Here is a 14281-nt window from a genome sequence, read left to right as displayed (position 1 = left end):
CAGGATGGGATGGGCTTTGTAGGTAAAACTAGTAGACAGGGGAAACACATCCATGCTGGGAGGACAGAAGGCACAAAGGAGTTTGCAGTTTGTTGAGAGAATGGGGAGCAAGGGAATTGAGGTACCAGGATCCTTGGCTTTCAAGCTTAAGGAGGCTGATTGTGCTTTGGGAGGTCGTGGGAAGCTACATGAGGAGCAGAGGAAGGGACCTCAGGATGTGGTCTCTCCTGCGGGGTACCTGAGCCTGCCACAGGCCTCAGCCTCGGCCCCTCCTCATAGAGATGTTTGTTCCTAGTCCTTCTGGTTCTCTTGTACTCCTACCTGGTTGCTTCTCCCTGGGCTGCCTGAGGCTTTGGAGCTTTGAAATCAAGCACCTGAGGAGAGCTAGAGAACCCAGGCCTTGAGGAAGGCTTGGGAATGGGGTGTGTGTGTGTGTGTGTGTGTTCAGGAGCTGCCGACATGACAGGAATGTCTAGGAAGCCCTGTGGAGCAGTTCTGCTATGCCCTATGGGGTTGATAGAAGTTGGACTCAACAGCAGGTAGCTTTTTTTGTTTTGTTTTGTTTAGGTACAGATCCTGGGGTAACACTCAGCCCCAGAAATTTTTGCAGTGCTTTAAATTATACCAACCCAGAGGTTCAGATTTGTTACTGTTAGTGGGCACTGGAGTACAATTACCCACCATCATAGCTTGTGTGAGACTTTTATTTCTTAAAAAACAGGAAAATCCCAGGTGAACTGGGAGGAGATGGCCATCCAGGGCTGGCTCCCCCTGGAGGGCAAGTTAAAACCCAGGTGATGCTGATGCTAGGCGAGACCACACTCTGAGAATCAGTGCTCTAAGTAGCTCTTGAATTTGAGCCTCCAGAGTGGAGCCTGAGTTTAAATCAGCTTCTCTAGTGATTCCCACACACTTTGAACTTGGGTGCACCAGGGGTTTATTCTCTGTGAATCTTCTATTAACCTGGGTTAACAGATGCAACCAAGTGAGAGTCAGTCCTTTAAAGGAAGAGCCAGAGGAGGCTTTGGCAAGGGAAGAGAAAGTATAGCCCCTGAGTCCACAAAGGTGGAGATGAGATGGGGTTTGGGAGCCCATCCTCTGACCAAGGTCCCTGCACCTTTCTCCTCTCTCTGTCTACTAGTTCAAAGTGTCAAGAACAAGCCTCTCTTCTTTGCCGACAAACTTTACAAATCCATGAAGGTAAGAGAACACTCCTTTGTTTCTTTCCCTTCAAACACTTTGTACACACAGACACAAATACCTGTCTTACCAGATTGGCTCAGGGACTATTGTGTCTACCCTCTTGATATTAGCCAGCATCTGCCTCAGAGGATGTTTACAAATATCTGGACACATTTTTGGTTGTCACAACTTGAGGGTGCTATTAACATCTGGTGGGTAGAGTGCTGCTTAAATTAACATCCTGTAATCCACAGGATAGTCCCATGTAACAAAGAATTATCTGGCCTAAAATCCTGAAGTTGAGAGAACCCTGTTCAGTCCCTGCCCTCTGCACTCTCACAGTGTTAAGCAAAGACACAGGGTTAAGGGCCCATGACAAATGATCATGAAAGGTAGCAGGGACTCAGCTCTAGGAGTAGCCCTGCTCTTTCTAAAAATTGAGGCCACACAGCCACCCCTCAGCCCAGCAACTAGAGTCTCAGTTGCTGACAAAGCACAGGCAAGCCATTTGTGAATAAGTATGAGACCCTAATCATGATGACTATTTGTGGAACATTCACCATGTGTCAGGTACTTAACTGCTCTGAACATAGTTGGCCTATGTGAGGATCCTACAAGATCCTTCGAGGTAGTTGCAGTGTCCTCATTTAATAGAGGAAGAGACTGAGGCCTGGGAACCCTAAAAATAGGTCCTTGCTATCATGATTCTTAAGTCTCAGAGGTAGAGCTTGAACATCTGGCCACTGTTAGCCCTGGGGAGTCTTGCTCAGGATTATTTGTGGAAGACAGAGGTGGAATATCCCACCGGGGTTTTGAAAGGACACAGGGAGAGCAGCAGAAGGACACCCACTATTTCTGGCCTGACTGGGCTCTGTCTCCCCGCCCATCTCTCTGTCACTCTGCTCCACCAGGGTGCTGGCACAGATGAGAAAACCCTCACCAGGATCATGGTCTCCCGGAGTGAAATCGACCTGCTTAACATCCGGCGGGAGTTCATTGAGAAATACGACAAATCATTGCACCAAACCATTGAGGTGAGGAGAGTACTGGGCTGGGGAGGAACTAGAGGGCAGTGGGTGAGGGGTTAGTGTCAGGTCTCTGACATAAGATTAGAAATGTTTGTTCCCAGTTTCTTAGAACAGCCAGGACATTGCCAAATAATAGGCGACCTGCCTCATCACCAAATTTATAAAAGTAATATGGGTCAAAGATTTCAGCCTAAAATATGAACCCACAATATGGACTAATTGATAATTTGAGGGGAAAAAAATTGTTTTTGAATCATCTCAATGTGGCTGCCCTTTCTACTCAAGACACAAGAATCATAAACAGATAAAACTACAATGAAAAATCTCTACACGGCAAATCAGAGGTTTCTGCAAGGCAAAACTGCTGTACTCAAAGACGAAAGGTCAAAAGATGCATTAGCCAAAAGCAGGCAAAGGGCTAGTTTCCCTGTTATACATATGTTGTTACTAGTTGTAGTCTAGTCTGACCTGAGACAACCCTTCCCCCCATGTCACTTCTAATTGAAGGACATGAATGTCTCCTTCACACACAAAAAAGAAATACAAGTGTGAATTTTTTGGAAAAGCATAAAGCATGACTTACTCTTATTTAGAATTAAAGATGTACAGATTAAAACAAAAGCCGTCATCCCCTTTTTGGCTTTTAAAAATAACTATTATATTTTATATTTCATCAATTCACCTATTTTTATACCATAAAGGTATACTGGTTGTTGTTGTTAAGGGCCATCGAGTCAGTTCCAACTCATAGAGTCCCTGTATAGGGTTTCCGAGGAGCAGCTGGTGGGTTTGAACTGCTGACCTTGTGGTTCACAGTCCAGTGTTGATCCTACAGCGCCACAGCAAGAGTTACATACCTTCAAATTCATATATGGCAGGTGCTGATTTTGTAGTATGTTTACTTACTGAGTTGTACAACCATCACCACATTCTAATATCAAGATAGTTTCATCACACTGAGTTCCCTCACACTCCTATTTACCTATTCCCACCCCACAGTCCCAGGCAACCACAAATCTATTGTCCTATTTGGGGCATTGCATATAAATGGAATCCCACACTATATGACCTTTGTACACGATTCCTCCCACTCACATCACAGAGCCCATTTTATTTTATTTTATTTTATTTTGCGACTGATCAGGATTTGAAAGTGTGATGTTGTACTTGGCTGGCCGGGCAGTGGGGAAACAGGCAATCTCATGCAGACTTGGTGGGAATGTCTCCTGGGAGCACATCTTACAGAGCAACTTGAGAGTTTGAAAATTGAAAGTGTGCACACTTTTGTCACAAGTAGAAATAATTATACTTGAAGGGATGTATCCTACAGACATAGCCACACATATTCCCAAAGACATGTAAAGAAACGTGGATGCCGGCATTGTTTGTTGTAGCAAAAAATTGGAAACCCCCATGCAGAGTCGAATAAATTGTAGTTTACCCTTATGATGGAATATTATATGTCCATGAAAAAGAGGATGAGCTTCTCTGTGTGCTAATCTGGAATCTTCTCTAAGTTCAAAAAGCATGGACCTGAACAGTATGACTAGTGTAGAAACGGAACATGGCTTACACCCACGTACTTGGCTTACACCCATGGGTTACATCCATTTGTGTAGAAACGGAACATGGCTTATACCCACGTACTTGTCTATGCACAGATATCACTAGAAAACCACATAAGACACTGGGTACAGGGGCTAACTCTTGATTTAGGGAACTAGGAGTCAGGGATGACTCTGGTAACCACTACATTACCAGGAACATTTTATAGTATAATCTTTCCTTTGGTGTGAATTGTGTATAATGAGCACTGATGATTTATAAACATAATAACTATGAAAATAATAACTCTATGTAAATGAAGGCACTCTGGTAATGTAGTGGTTACCAGAGTCAGGCTGCTAAACTCAAGGTCATAAGTTCTAAACTACCAGCCATTCTGCAGGAGAAAGATGAGGCTTTCTGCTCCTGTAAAGACTTACAGCCTCAGAAGTCCTATACAGGGTCGCTATGAGTCAGAAGCAACTCCACAGCACGCAACCCCCACCACCACCACCACCACCACCACCACCACCACATGTAAATGACAGGAGTCCTTCCAAAGGATAGGACCATACCATATGGGAGGAAGCCTAGCCTTCCAGCCCTACATGTTGTAATTTACATGAACACCAAGATGTTCATATAAATTCTTAGCAAGGGCCTGGTACCCAGTAAGTGCTCCGTGTGTATGCTTAAATAAGGAGACCTGTAATACTGAACCACAAGGTGGGTTTGAATCACAAAACTCACCAGCTGCTCCTTGGAAACACAATACAAGATTTCTATGAGTTGAAACCTACTCAGCAGTACTTAACAGCATAATACAATGTGGCAAAAACAATGAAGTATATTGGCAAAGTAGTACTAAATCCCAGGAAGGTGGGAATTCACTTCTTTTGAGGCAGGAAAGAGAGAGGACACCTAAGGGTAGGTGGGATTTGGGAACGTGCAGAGGGCATGCTGAGCAGAAGTCCTGGTAGAGTAAAAGTAGAAAGAGAAGCAAGATGCCCTGGGAAAGCAAGAGGTCTGCAAACCCAGGAAGTAAAACTGCAGAGATCCACAGGGCAAGATCTCAGAAGGCCGTGGATGCCAGGCTTAGAGCTAAGACTTTTTCCTAAGGATAACCAGGAAATACAGTCACATCTATGTGTTAGGAAGATCCCCATGACCTCTATGTGACAACTATGTTGGTGGTTGAAGGGGCCCAAGGAGACGTCCAGGCTGACAGGCAGCTGGGAAGAGTGGGTGTCATCTGCTGGGATCATGCCCTTGTTTTCACTCACTGTGTCCTCCCTTTTCTCCTGCCAGAGTGACACCTCTGGAGACTTCCTGAAGGCCTTGCTGGCAATCTGTGGTGGTGAGGACTAGGACCTCGGCTTTGGTGGCACCTTTGCTGAGAGCTGGTCAACAGTCCCAGCTGCCATGACCACGCCTGACTGCTCCTCCTCCAGAGACCACGGAAGGGGCAGGATTGGGAGGGAGGGGTTAGGGTTGGGTTCTTACCTTCATCTGGGGCTTAGGAAAGGCACCCACGCCCACGGGCCAGGGAGGCCCAGTACCTAGCCCAGTACCGTCACTCCTGCACATCCCTGAGCAGCTGAAGAGCCATAGCCACAGACCCTGCCCACATCTACTTCCCATCTGCCTCCTCAACCTTTCTCCAGCTTCCATCCCTTGCCACAGCCTTTGCCCTGGTTGGACATTGTCAAATCCAAAAACATACTGAGCCTTTCTCTGTAAAATGAGTGTTGTGTATACTTTGAATGGGGGAGTGTGCCAATGTGGTAAGTTCCAATTGAGTGTACTGGGTGGGATGGGAGAAGTAAAATATCTTCAGGCAAACTGACAATTGCCCTCACCCCATTTTACCACCCACATTCATCCAGGTTGTTCCAGAGCACTAGTCAGGGTACTGGGGTTCAAATGTTACATCTGCTACTCACTCACTTTTCAACCTTGGTCAATCCCCCTCTCTCCTGCAGTTCCTACTTATGTATAAAAAGTCTTGGTTTCCCTTCCAGCACTGACATTCTAAAATGTGCCTCTTAACACATTCCCTGTTCCACCTGTTCTCTTTGAAAACTAATAAAAAGAGAGACATAAACTCATGAACACATTCCCATTGAGGGCCTCTGCCTTCTCCCTACATCCTGCAGCCTGGATATTCCCCACTGGAATGAGAGGTGATTACATCTGCCCAGAAGTTGAGTTGTTCCCAGATGTTTCCTGGGAAGCCCGAGTTGAGGCTGAGTTTACAGCAAGTCTGGGAAGGTATGGCCAGTCCTATTCTGCATGTAGTAGGGTTCCCTCTCTCCCCTCTCCCCTCCAGTTGCCTGGGCAAGTCTATGTGCCTTTTATCCATTACAATCAACCCCAGACTTCCTATTTTAAACTCTTCAAGGGCACCAGATGCAATCGAGATCTGGGGAGACCCCTGGCAAATTTCAACGTCATGAAGGTCACTGATAAGCAAGTAGGCTCAATTGCAGTTGCTTGTCTTCCCTCCTCCAAGCTCTGCTTCTGGCCTGTGACTTAGACCTACAATTGTCCAGTGACCATGACAAAGAAGGTGCCTACTGGCTAGAAGGTTCTGCTTCCCTCCTGGCCGACCAGACCAGTGTGGCACCATTGAGGGTGTGCTTGTTGCAGTACCTGGATAGCAGAGTACTGCCAGGGGAGTTGGGTGAGTTCCAGGTCTGCTCTTGTCACTCCCACTAGGAGCTGGGACAAGCCCTTTTCTGTGACGGGCCCGAGTTTCTCCCTTTGCATAGTGAAGGGTTGGATCCAGCAATTTTTTAAAGAGGCTTGTCTTCATCTCCAGAATAAGAAGTCTGACCTTATCATGCCTTCTCTACTTCCTTCTCTTCTTCAGCCTGCGAGCCTGAGCCCACACCCCATGAGGGTCAGCTGAGAGCTTTTTTGGGACTGTGTCCAATTTAATTTAACTGTTACTAAAGGATAAATTAACAAAATGAGAAAGAGCTGGAAGCCTGACTCTTGCCACTAATAGTTTGACCATAAACATATTAACCTCTCAAAGCTTCAGGTTCCTTGTCTCTCAAATGGGTCATCTTATTCTATCCATCTTAGCCTTGTGGAGTAAAAATGACAATGCATGAAAGTGCTCAGCACAATGCCTGACTGATAGTCACCTGTAAAACCCGATAGGTGGTTGGTCCCCAAGATGGTTTCTGCACATCATTTTCAGGAAGTCAGTTGGCTATTTAAAATGAAAGTGTCTTCAGGAGACGTAGCCAAGGGGAAAATGTTGGGCTGAGGGTGGAAAGAGATGGATTCTGAAACAATGGGAGTGGAGAAGTTCCATGAGGTTGAGGAAGACAGACACAGCCTAGAAATGATCACAGCTCAAACTGAGCCACTTACCAAGTACAAGATGCTGCTCTAAACCTTATTTAATTTTCAAAGTTAAAGCCACAAGGTGGCTCAAGTTCTGGGATTGGCCAATAGTAGGCAGAAGATCCTAAGAGTTGATTGGGTAAACTAAATCTTGAGATGAAAAATACAAGTTGGCATCCTATTACAGAGGACATTGAATGTTAGGATTTTATCTAAAACCCAGGGACAAGCCTTTGGAGGTTCTTGAGCAGGGGAGGCATGCATCTAGTGATGCATTTGAGAAAACATGGAGGCAAGGTGGCCAGTTGGGAGCCTCTGTGGCAATCTAACAGCAGGACAAAGCCCATCTTCTTGGAGGTATAGTGGAGGAAGGAGTAGCTAGTACTCAGAGTCAAGGTACGCCATTCATTTATTCATTCACACATACAGCTTATACTTACTGAGTGTCTCCTCAGTGCCAAGTGCTAAAGATATGAAAAAAGTAGATCCTCATAGTACAGGTGTTTTAAGGAGATTCCATTTGAGTGTCCCTCCTGCCCATCTCTCTCCAAAACACCTATTAAAAGAGACTAGAAATTGCTTCTGTGGCCAGAGTTCAAGAGGGAGAAGTGGCAGGGACTAAAATAAGACTAAAAGGAAAGAGAAAGCAGAAGCCCAAACCACCACCCTCACAAACTGGGAGAAAGGAGGGCGGTTGTGATCTGAGTGTGGAAGGGGCCCTCAGAAATTCTCACCTTCCTCCTGCCTTTACAGGCGGGACAACTGTCACTGCCATTTCCAGGGTCCCAGAGAGTTAGTGGCAGAGATGAGCTGGATCCCAGGACTTCCAAACTAAGTCCAATGCTCTCACAAACACCTTGTGTTGTCTCCTACATTAGTCTTCATTTGTCTCGAGGGTGGGCTTTGACTATAGTATCATCATCTAGTTCCTCACTGCTCCTCCCTGTCTCCCCCCATGTGGAAACATGGAATTAAAAGATCATGGGATTTTTTCCACATATCTTTTGAAACCACCTCATACATTTCCCCTCTAGGGTAAACCCCTTGCAGAAACTGGGATTGTGATGAGCCACCTGTGGTCTTTGTGACCGCAAGGAATTACCTGAAGGAAGTGGCAGGTTAGGACAGGGTAAACCCTTTTACCCTAGTAGGAAGCAGGTAATGGGGATCATCACTGCCACTGTCCCTGCTGGAGGAGGGCATTGTGGGAATTTTGGGCTTTTTAAACCCCTCTGGCATTTGGGGCACCCATCTGTTGCCAGCAGAGTCACCCACGGACATTACTTGGAACTAGTGCAGGGGTGGTGGTACCCATTTTAGGGCAAAACAGAGTCTCTGGGTGGCAAGACAAATTGTCCGATTACAGAGCCAACAGACTATGGGTTGACTGAGCTGGAAATGATCCAAACCAACCCTCCTGAGATGCTGTGGGTCTCCCTCAGCCTCATGGAGTCTCCGCACTTCTACTCCTCCCTCCGGAATCCATAGCTTTCCTTTCCACCAGAGAGCAGGATTGTGACCATGATGTTAGCAAGTGCTAGACTGGGGCTGGAATGGTGATCTCCTGATTCTAGGCCTGTTCTCTCTGGGACACTTCCTTCTCTACCTCTTGATGGTGGAAGCCAGGCGGAGCTGAGAATGGGAAGGAGAAGTGTCTAATTGCCCAACTGGAATTTCAGAAACTAGTAGCGGTAAGTCGGCACCCCACCAGACCTCAGGTTTCCTGGGGAGACTTCCTCACTTGGCAGTTACAGTTAGGCAAGTGGGAAATTCTAATTACATAACCAAGCCTTCTACTCTGGCTAGATTTATGCGTCCAGCAAATCTGGATTTAAATCCCACTCTTCCCGCTCCCCTGCAAAAACAGCAACAAACAAAAACCACTATCATCACATCAATTCCGACTCATAGCAACCCTACACAGGATTTCTGAGACTAACCCTTTACAGGAGCAGGCAGCCTCGTCTTTCACCCATGGGGGTGACCGATGGGTTTGAATCACTGACCCTGTGGTTAGTAACCCAGTGCCTAACACACAGTGCCACTTCTCTGAGCTGTCTCTGCCTTGATTTCCCATGGTACTCTAGGATCAGCACTGGACTGATAACTGTAAGGTCTGCTGTTCAAACCCACCAGCCGCTCCTTGGAAACCCTAAACAGGGTTGCTATGAGTTGGAACCAACTTGATTGCACTTAACACCAACAACAAAGATGGAGATGACAATGGTTTCTTCCTCACAGGGCTGTTGAGAAGATTCAATAAGGAATTGCATGTAAAACTTCTATAACACTGTCCAGAACTTAGTAAGGGCTCGACAAATCACAACTATTTGTTATCAATAATAGACTTGATTCCATTTTATAAAGCAAATTGATACTCAGAGGGAGGAGTCTCTTTCAATAGCCTTTGATAGCTACTCTCTATGCCCCTAACCCTCAAAGAATCTAATTAAACCAAGAAACTAACCAAGTACAATATTAAGAGGCTAGAAAAGAGTGGAAGCCATAGATTAACTATGGAGAGACTGGAAAAGGGGCACATCAAAAGATGGATAGAAAGCCTTTAAATAGTGAACTCCATTGGAAACACAAATCCTTTGGCACTGAGTTAATTGCAACTCACGGTGAAAACAGGGTAGAGTTGACTCACAGGGTTTCTAAGCCTGTGAATCCTTACAGAAGCAGATCACATCTTTTCCAACAGAGCGGCAGGTGGGTTCAAAACGCTAACCTTTCTGTTGGCAGTGGTGCACTTTAACCATGGTGCCACCAGGGTTCCAAAACTGCTGAAGGAAGGAGGGAAATCTAGACAGAGGTAACAGCTTGAGCAAAGGCACAGAGGTGGGAAAGTTGAGGCCTTGGGGACCAATGTGAAAGGAGGCCTAGGGGGAAGGTCATGTACAGAGCTGAGTCCAGGCACTGCTGAGCATCTAAAGATTTGGGGAGTGGCGAACGGGGCAACATTCAGATTAGAGATTTTCTTTAGGAAAAGTGGCTGTGAGGGCTAACATGGAGGAGATAGGACCTGCAGCTGAGAGACCACTGGTCAGATTTACAGTTAACTCTCAAGATGTAAAGGCACTTTGGGAGCGTAGTGGTTACGAGTCGGGTTGCTAACTTCAAGGTCAGCAGTTTACACCTCGCAGCCATTCCACAGGAGAAGGGTTAGGTTTTCTATACAGGGTTGGTATGAGTCGGAATTGACTTCGTGGCACACAACCACCACCACCTTAAGGTGTGGAGAGATGAGGAAGCAAAGAAGGCGACAAGAGGGGGTAATGAGGAACAAAAGGATTGGGCTCTGATCTGCTAGAGAGGGGAGGTGGTGTGAGGTCAGGAGTCAAAATGGATGATTACCTGGGAACTCAAAGGGAGAAAGTGATTTTAAAGGCAAAACATGAGTAAAGCCAAAGGCACCTGGAACAAGTCATCCCACTGTCCTTCTCTCAGCTAAGTAAGGATTGATGAAGCCCTAAACCAGAGCCATCCGGGAATGGACCCTACCCATAGGCGGAGCAGTTACAGAAATTTCCAGAATATGCATTTCCTTCTGTGGGGAAGACCCACCCTAGCCTCACAACCACTGCCATCTGATACTCTCCCTCCCGCCTGTTGTGCTGCCAGCTGCAGCCGGAACTACCACCCCCTCAGCCACTCCATCTGGGCAGTCATGGGCCATGGCCTGGAGACAGCAATGGGCAAGTGTGGGAAGGTCTGGTGGGAAAGCAGGTAGAGTTGGGAGTTGACATGGAGACCCTAATCCTGTGCTGGGCCAGCAATTCCCATTCCCATTTCCTACCCACCCAACATCTACTCAAAGTTCATAAATACTAGTCACACACAAAAAAGTCTAAAACATTGCCAGTCAAATCCACAAGGACACACACCACATATACACAGAACCCAGAACACACTGCTGGTAATAGACACCCTGCTGGTAGCACACACCAACACACACTGCCACATAGAAATTAAGTTTTTAGACCCACACAGACACACTGCTACCACACAGGAAAATACCCGTGTAGCACTATAGGATAAGCACTGGACTGCTAACCACAAGGCCAGTGGTTCAAATCTACCAGTCACTCCTTTTATTGAGTGCCGTGGAGTCCACTCCAACTCATAGCACCCTTGTATAGGTTTGCGAAGCTTTAAGTCTTCAAGGGAGGAGAAATCCTCATCTTTCTCCCATAGAGCATGTGGAGGGCTCAAACCACGTACCTTGTGGTTCTCAGTCCAGTGCTTATCATATGGAGCCACTGCGTTCTCTGGGAGCCCTGAACAGGGTTACTATGAGTCGGAACCGATTCAACAACACTAAACAACAGCCACACAGGAAACATCTCACACAATTACCTAGACTAGTCTTTGCACACAGCAGGGCACATCCACACTCACACTTTCTTCAACATGCGAAACCACTAGACCCTCTCAGGAGCTGAACTTTGGGCCTAACTGTCCTGGCTTGAACTCTATTTCTGTCTGTCCTGCTGTCCTGCTCTAAGAGGATAAGACCAAGCTCCCTGGAAAAGGCTTCCCAGTGGTGAGGAGGCACAAGGTGAGTAAAACTTTAAGAGGCAGTAGAAGAGAGAGAGAGAATCTTCAAAAGCATCAACCTCATTCCATTCACTTTTTTCCTAGAAGTGTTTTAGAAGCGGACAGTGAAGGGTTAATAATACCAGCTGCCACGCCCATTCCCACTGGGCCCTGGAAACCAGAATGCTGGGATTTGCCCAAAGTGAGTCAGGGTCACTATCTTCCTGATACCTATGGGCTGTTCCCAGGAAAGTCTCCCTTGGTGAGTGAGATGGAAACCTAAAATGAAACTTTACTAGATTCCCCATTACCTGCAGCAGCATCACCTCCCCGGAGGCCCAGTTCCCCCCAGAGGTTGGAATACACTGCTTTCTCTTAGGCAACTTTCCTCTTCACTGGGCCTCAGGCTTCTAATCGGCCTGCCTTGAAGACTGTTTAGGAGTCCTGGGGATTTAGTGGATTACCTCAGGACAAAGAGATTTACAGTCTTGGAAACTCTACCAGTGGGTTTGGTTTTGAGTGGGTTTTGGGGACAAGGGACAACATGATATTAAGCATCTACAGAGTCTGGTCCACTGGATATGCTCAGTGTCTACTCAGTGCCTTCTCTCCATCCCTGTCTTTTCCAGTGTCCTCTCCTCTGTTCCTCTCCCATCCCAGGGTCCAGGTTAATTGGAGTGCAGTATTTGCATAGCCGTGAGCTGTCACCCGGGGAAATTCCCCTTAGTGAGCAGGCTTCCTTTCTGAGGTTGGCCACGTCATTAGACACCACTGTGCTTCCTCTGGACTGCCTTCCAGCTACCGGCTGTCCTCAGCCCCTTAGCTGGCAGGTATAAATCCAGGCTCACAGATTAAGTTCCCTCGTTTGACTTTGGGTGCTGTTGAAGAGGTTGGGCATAAGGAGGTTGGGCTGCGGACCAAACACTGTAGGATGGAAGATGATTGAGGAGGAGAAGAAAGAACAGCAAGTAAGAGGTGGTTAGGAAGGCTGAACTGTAGTGTTAGTGTAGTCAGCCACTCCCTGTCCAACCCTAGGTACCTGCCTTCCTTATCCTGGGCCTTAGTTCCCCTTCTGTTCAGTAAGGGGCTGGGTCAAGATCATCTCTCAACTGTATTCCAGCTCTGAAAGGCTAAGAAGTCACTTCTTTTGACTGCACAGTCTTACAACATTTGTCCTTGGATCCTCTTCCTTTGATAAGAATCTTGCAACATACTGCCCTTTGTCTGCTTCCTTGGAAAGCACACTATTGCAAAATGCATCCTTGAATCCCATTTTTCAAATGCTGATGGAAGGATGGGTACATGTACTTCTTATCCTCATAGTGACTAATTTTCACATTTTTTTCCTTTCACATACACCATGTACAATGGTCTGTGACCCACAAAAAGCGATAAAAGGCTCTCTTTTCTTTAGATTCTAAGATTTGTTGTCCTCATGGTCTCTTCCCCTGGAGCTGAGAGCACATCTTCCCTGGTACAAAAAGGGGAACAAGTGAAGGGGACCACAGTGGCCCAAGGACACTGAGACCTGGAACACCTGTATCTGAACCAAATGTTAACAGAGAAGCATCTGTGGCATTGGTTACCAAGTTGTCCATTGTAATCACCTGGGAAGCTTGTTAAAATTCCAATGCCCAGGCTACACCCCTGGATATGCTGATTTAATTGGGCTGGGGCAGAGTCTGGACATCTGCAGTTTAAAAAGGTTCCCAGGTGATTCCAATATGCAGCCAGAATTAAGAACCACTGCTCTAAGTGGGGCCCTATCCAAGACCAAATGGATCCGATGAGTCTATTGGGTAGTTGGTGAATCCCTAACCTATGCTTTTATTGATGAAATTATGAAGTTATCCTTTTGATCCACACAGCTTTCCCCATTGTTATAGCTGTGTAGTGTTCGCAGATGAGGATAATGAAGAACTGAGAGGGAATGACTACTGAGCCATGTTGAGTTAGAACAGCTATAGGTCTGATGCCCAGGGGATGCTGGTAGACACAGTGTTTTATAAAACATCTAACCATTTATTCATAGTCTGCAGAGTGTTGCTTCCAGCTCTTCAGACAATTATTTGCAGGGCTGCTAAATGTGTATTAATAAAACAAGAAGGAATATTTTGTGGATTCAGGGTCTAACTCTGTCACTAACTAGTCAAATTTCCTTTCCTTGGACATACTTCTCACTGTCCCCAGATCTCTTCTGAGGATGCCAGTTTGATCAGAGAACCTCCTGTGGCTCCCTATCACTTATAAAATGAAAGCAAAACTCCTTATCTCAGTACTGAAGGCTCCTAATCTCTTCCCAGTCTTTTGCTCTCCCCAGCCTCAGGGACTTTATACTTTAAACACATCTGATGTGGTCCTAATACTTAACAATCCATATTCCTCTTCTGTGCCTCCATTCTTCCATACTTTTATGAGCATTTGCTGAATGCCTACTGTACGCTAGGCATTGGGAAGATGGTAGTGGTGGTGGTGGTGGTGGTGTGCCGTGGAGTCGGTTCCAACTCAATAGCAACCCTACATAAGGTTTCTGAGGCTGTAAATCTTTACAGAAGCAGAAAGCCTCATCTTTCTCCCATGGACCGCTGGTAGTTTCAAACTGCTGACATTGAGGTTAACAGCCCAACTCG

At 46.3% G+C, this 14281-nt stretch overlaps 1 protein-coding gene across 1 annotated transcript in view; it reads left to right on the top strand.

The window, feature by feature from the left end:
* Positions 1-5497, top strand: part of ANXA6 (annexin A6) — a 59580-nt gene extending 54083 nt beyond the window's left edge. The window contains exons 23-25 of the mRNA XM_006863894.1: positions 1142-1200; positions 2094-2216; positions 5064-5497. Coding sequence (XP_006863956.1) covers positions 1142-1200; positions 2094-2216; positions 5064-5123 — 242 coding nt within the window. The 3' untranslated portion in view covers positions 5124-5497. The remainder of the gene's footprint in view (positions 1-1141; positions 1201-2093; positions 2217-5063) is intronic.
* The last annotated feature ends 8784 nt before the right edge of the window (positions 5498-14281 follow it).

This window comes from Chrysochloris asiatica, unplaced genomic scaffold (assembly GCF_000296735.1).
Source record: "Chrysochloris asiatica unplaced genomic scaffold, ChrAsi1.0 scaffold00057, whole genome shotgun sequence".
NCBI classification, from domain to species: domain Eukaryota; kingdom Metazoa; phylum Chordata; class Mammalia; order Afrosoricida; family Chrysochloridae; genus Chrysochloris; species Chrysochloris asiatica.
This window is presented reverse-complemented; position numbering and strand designations above follow the sequence as displayed.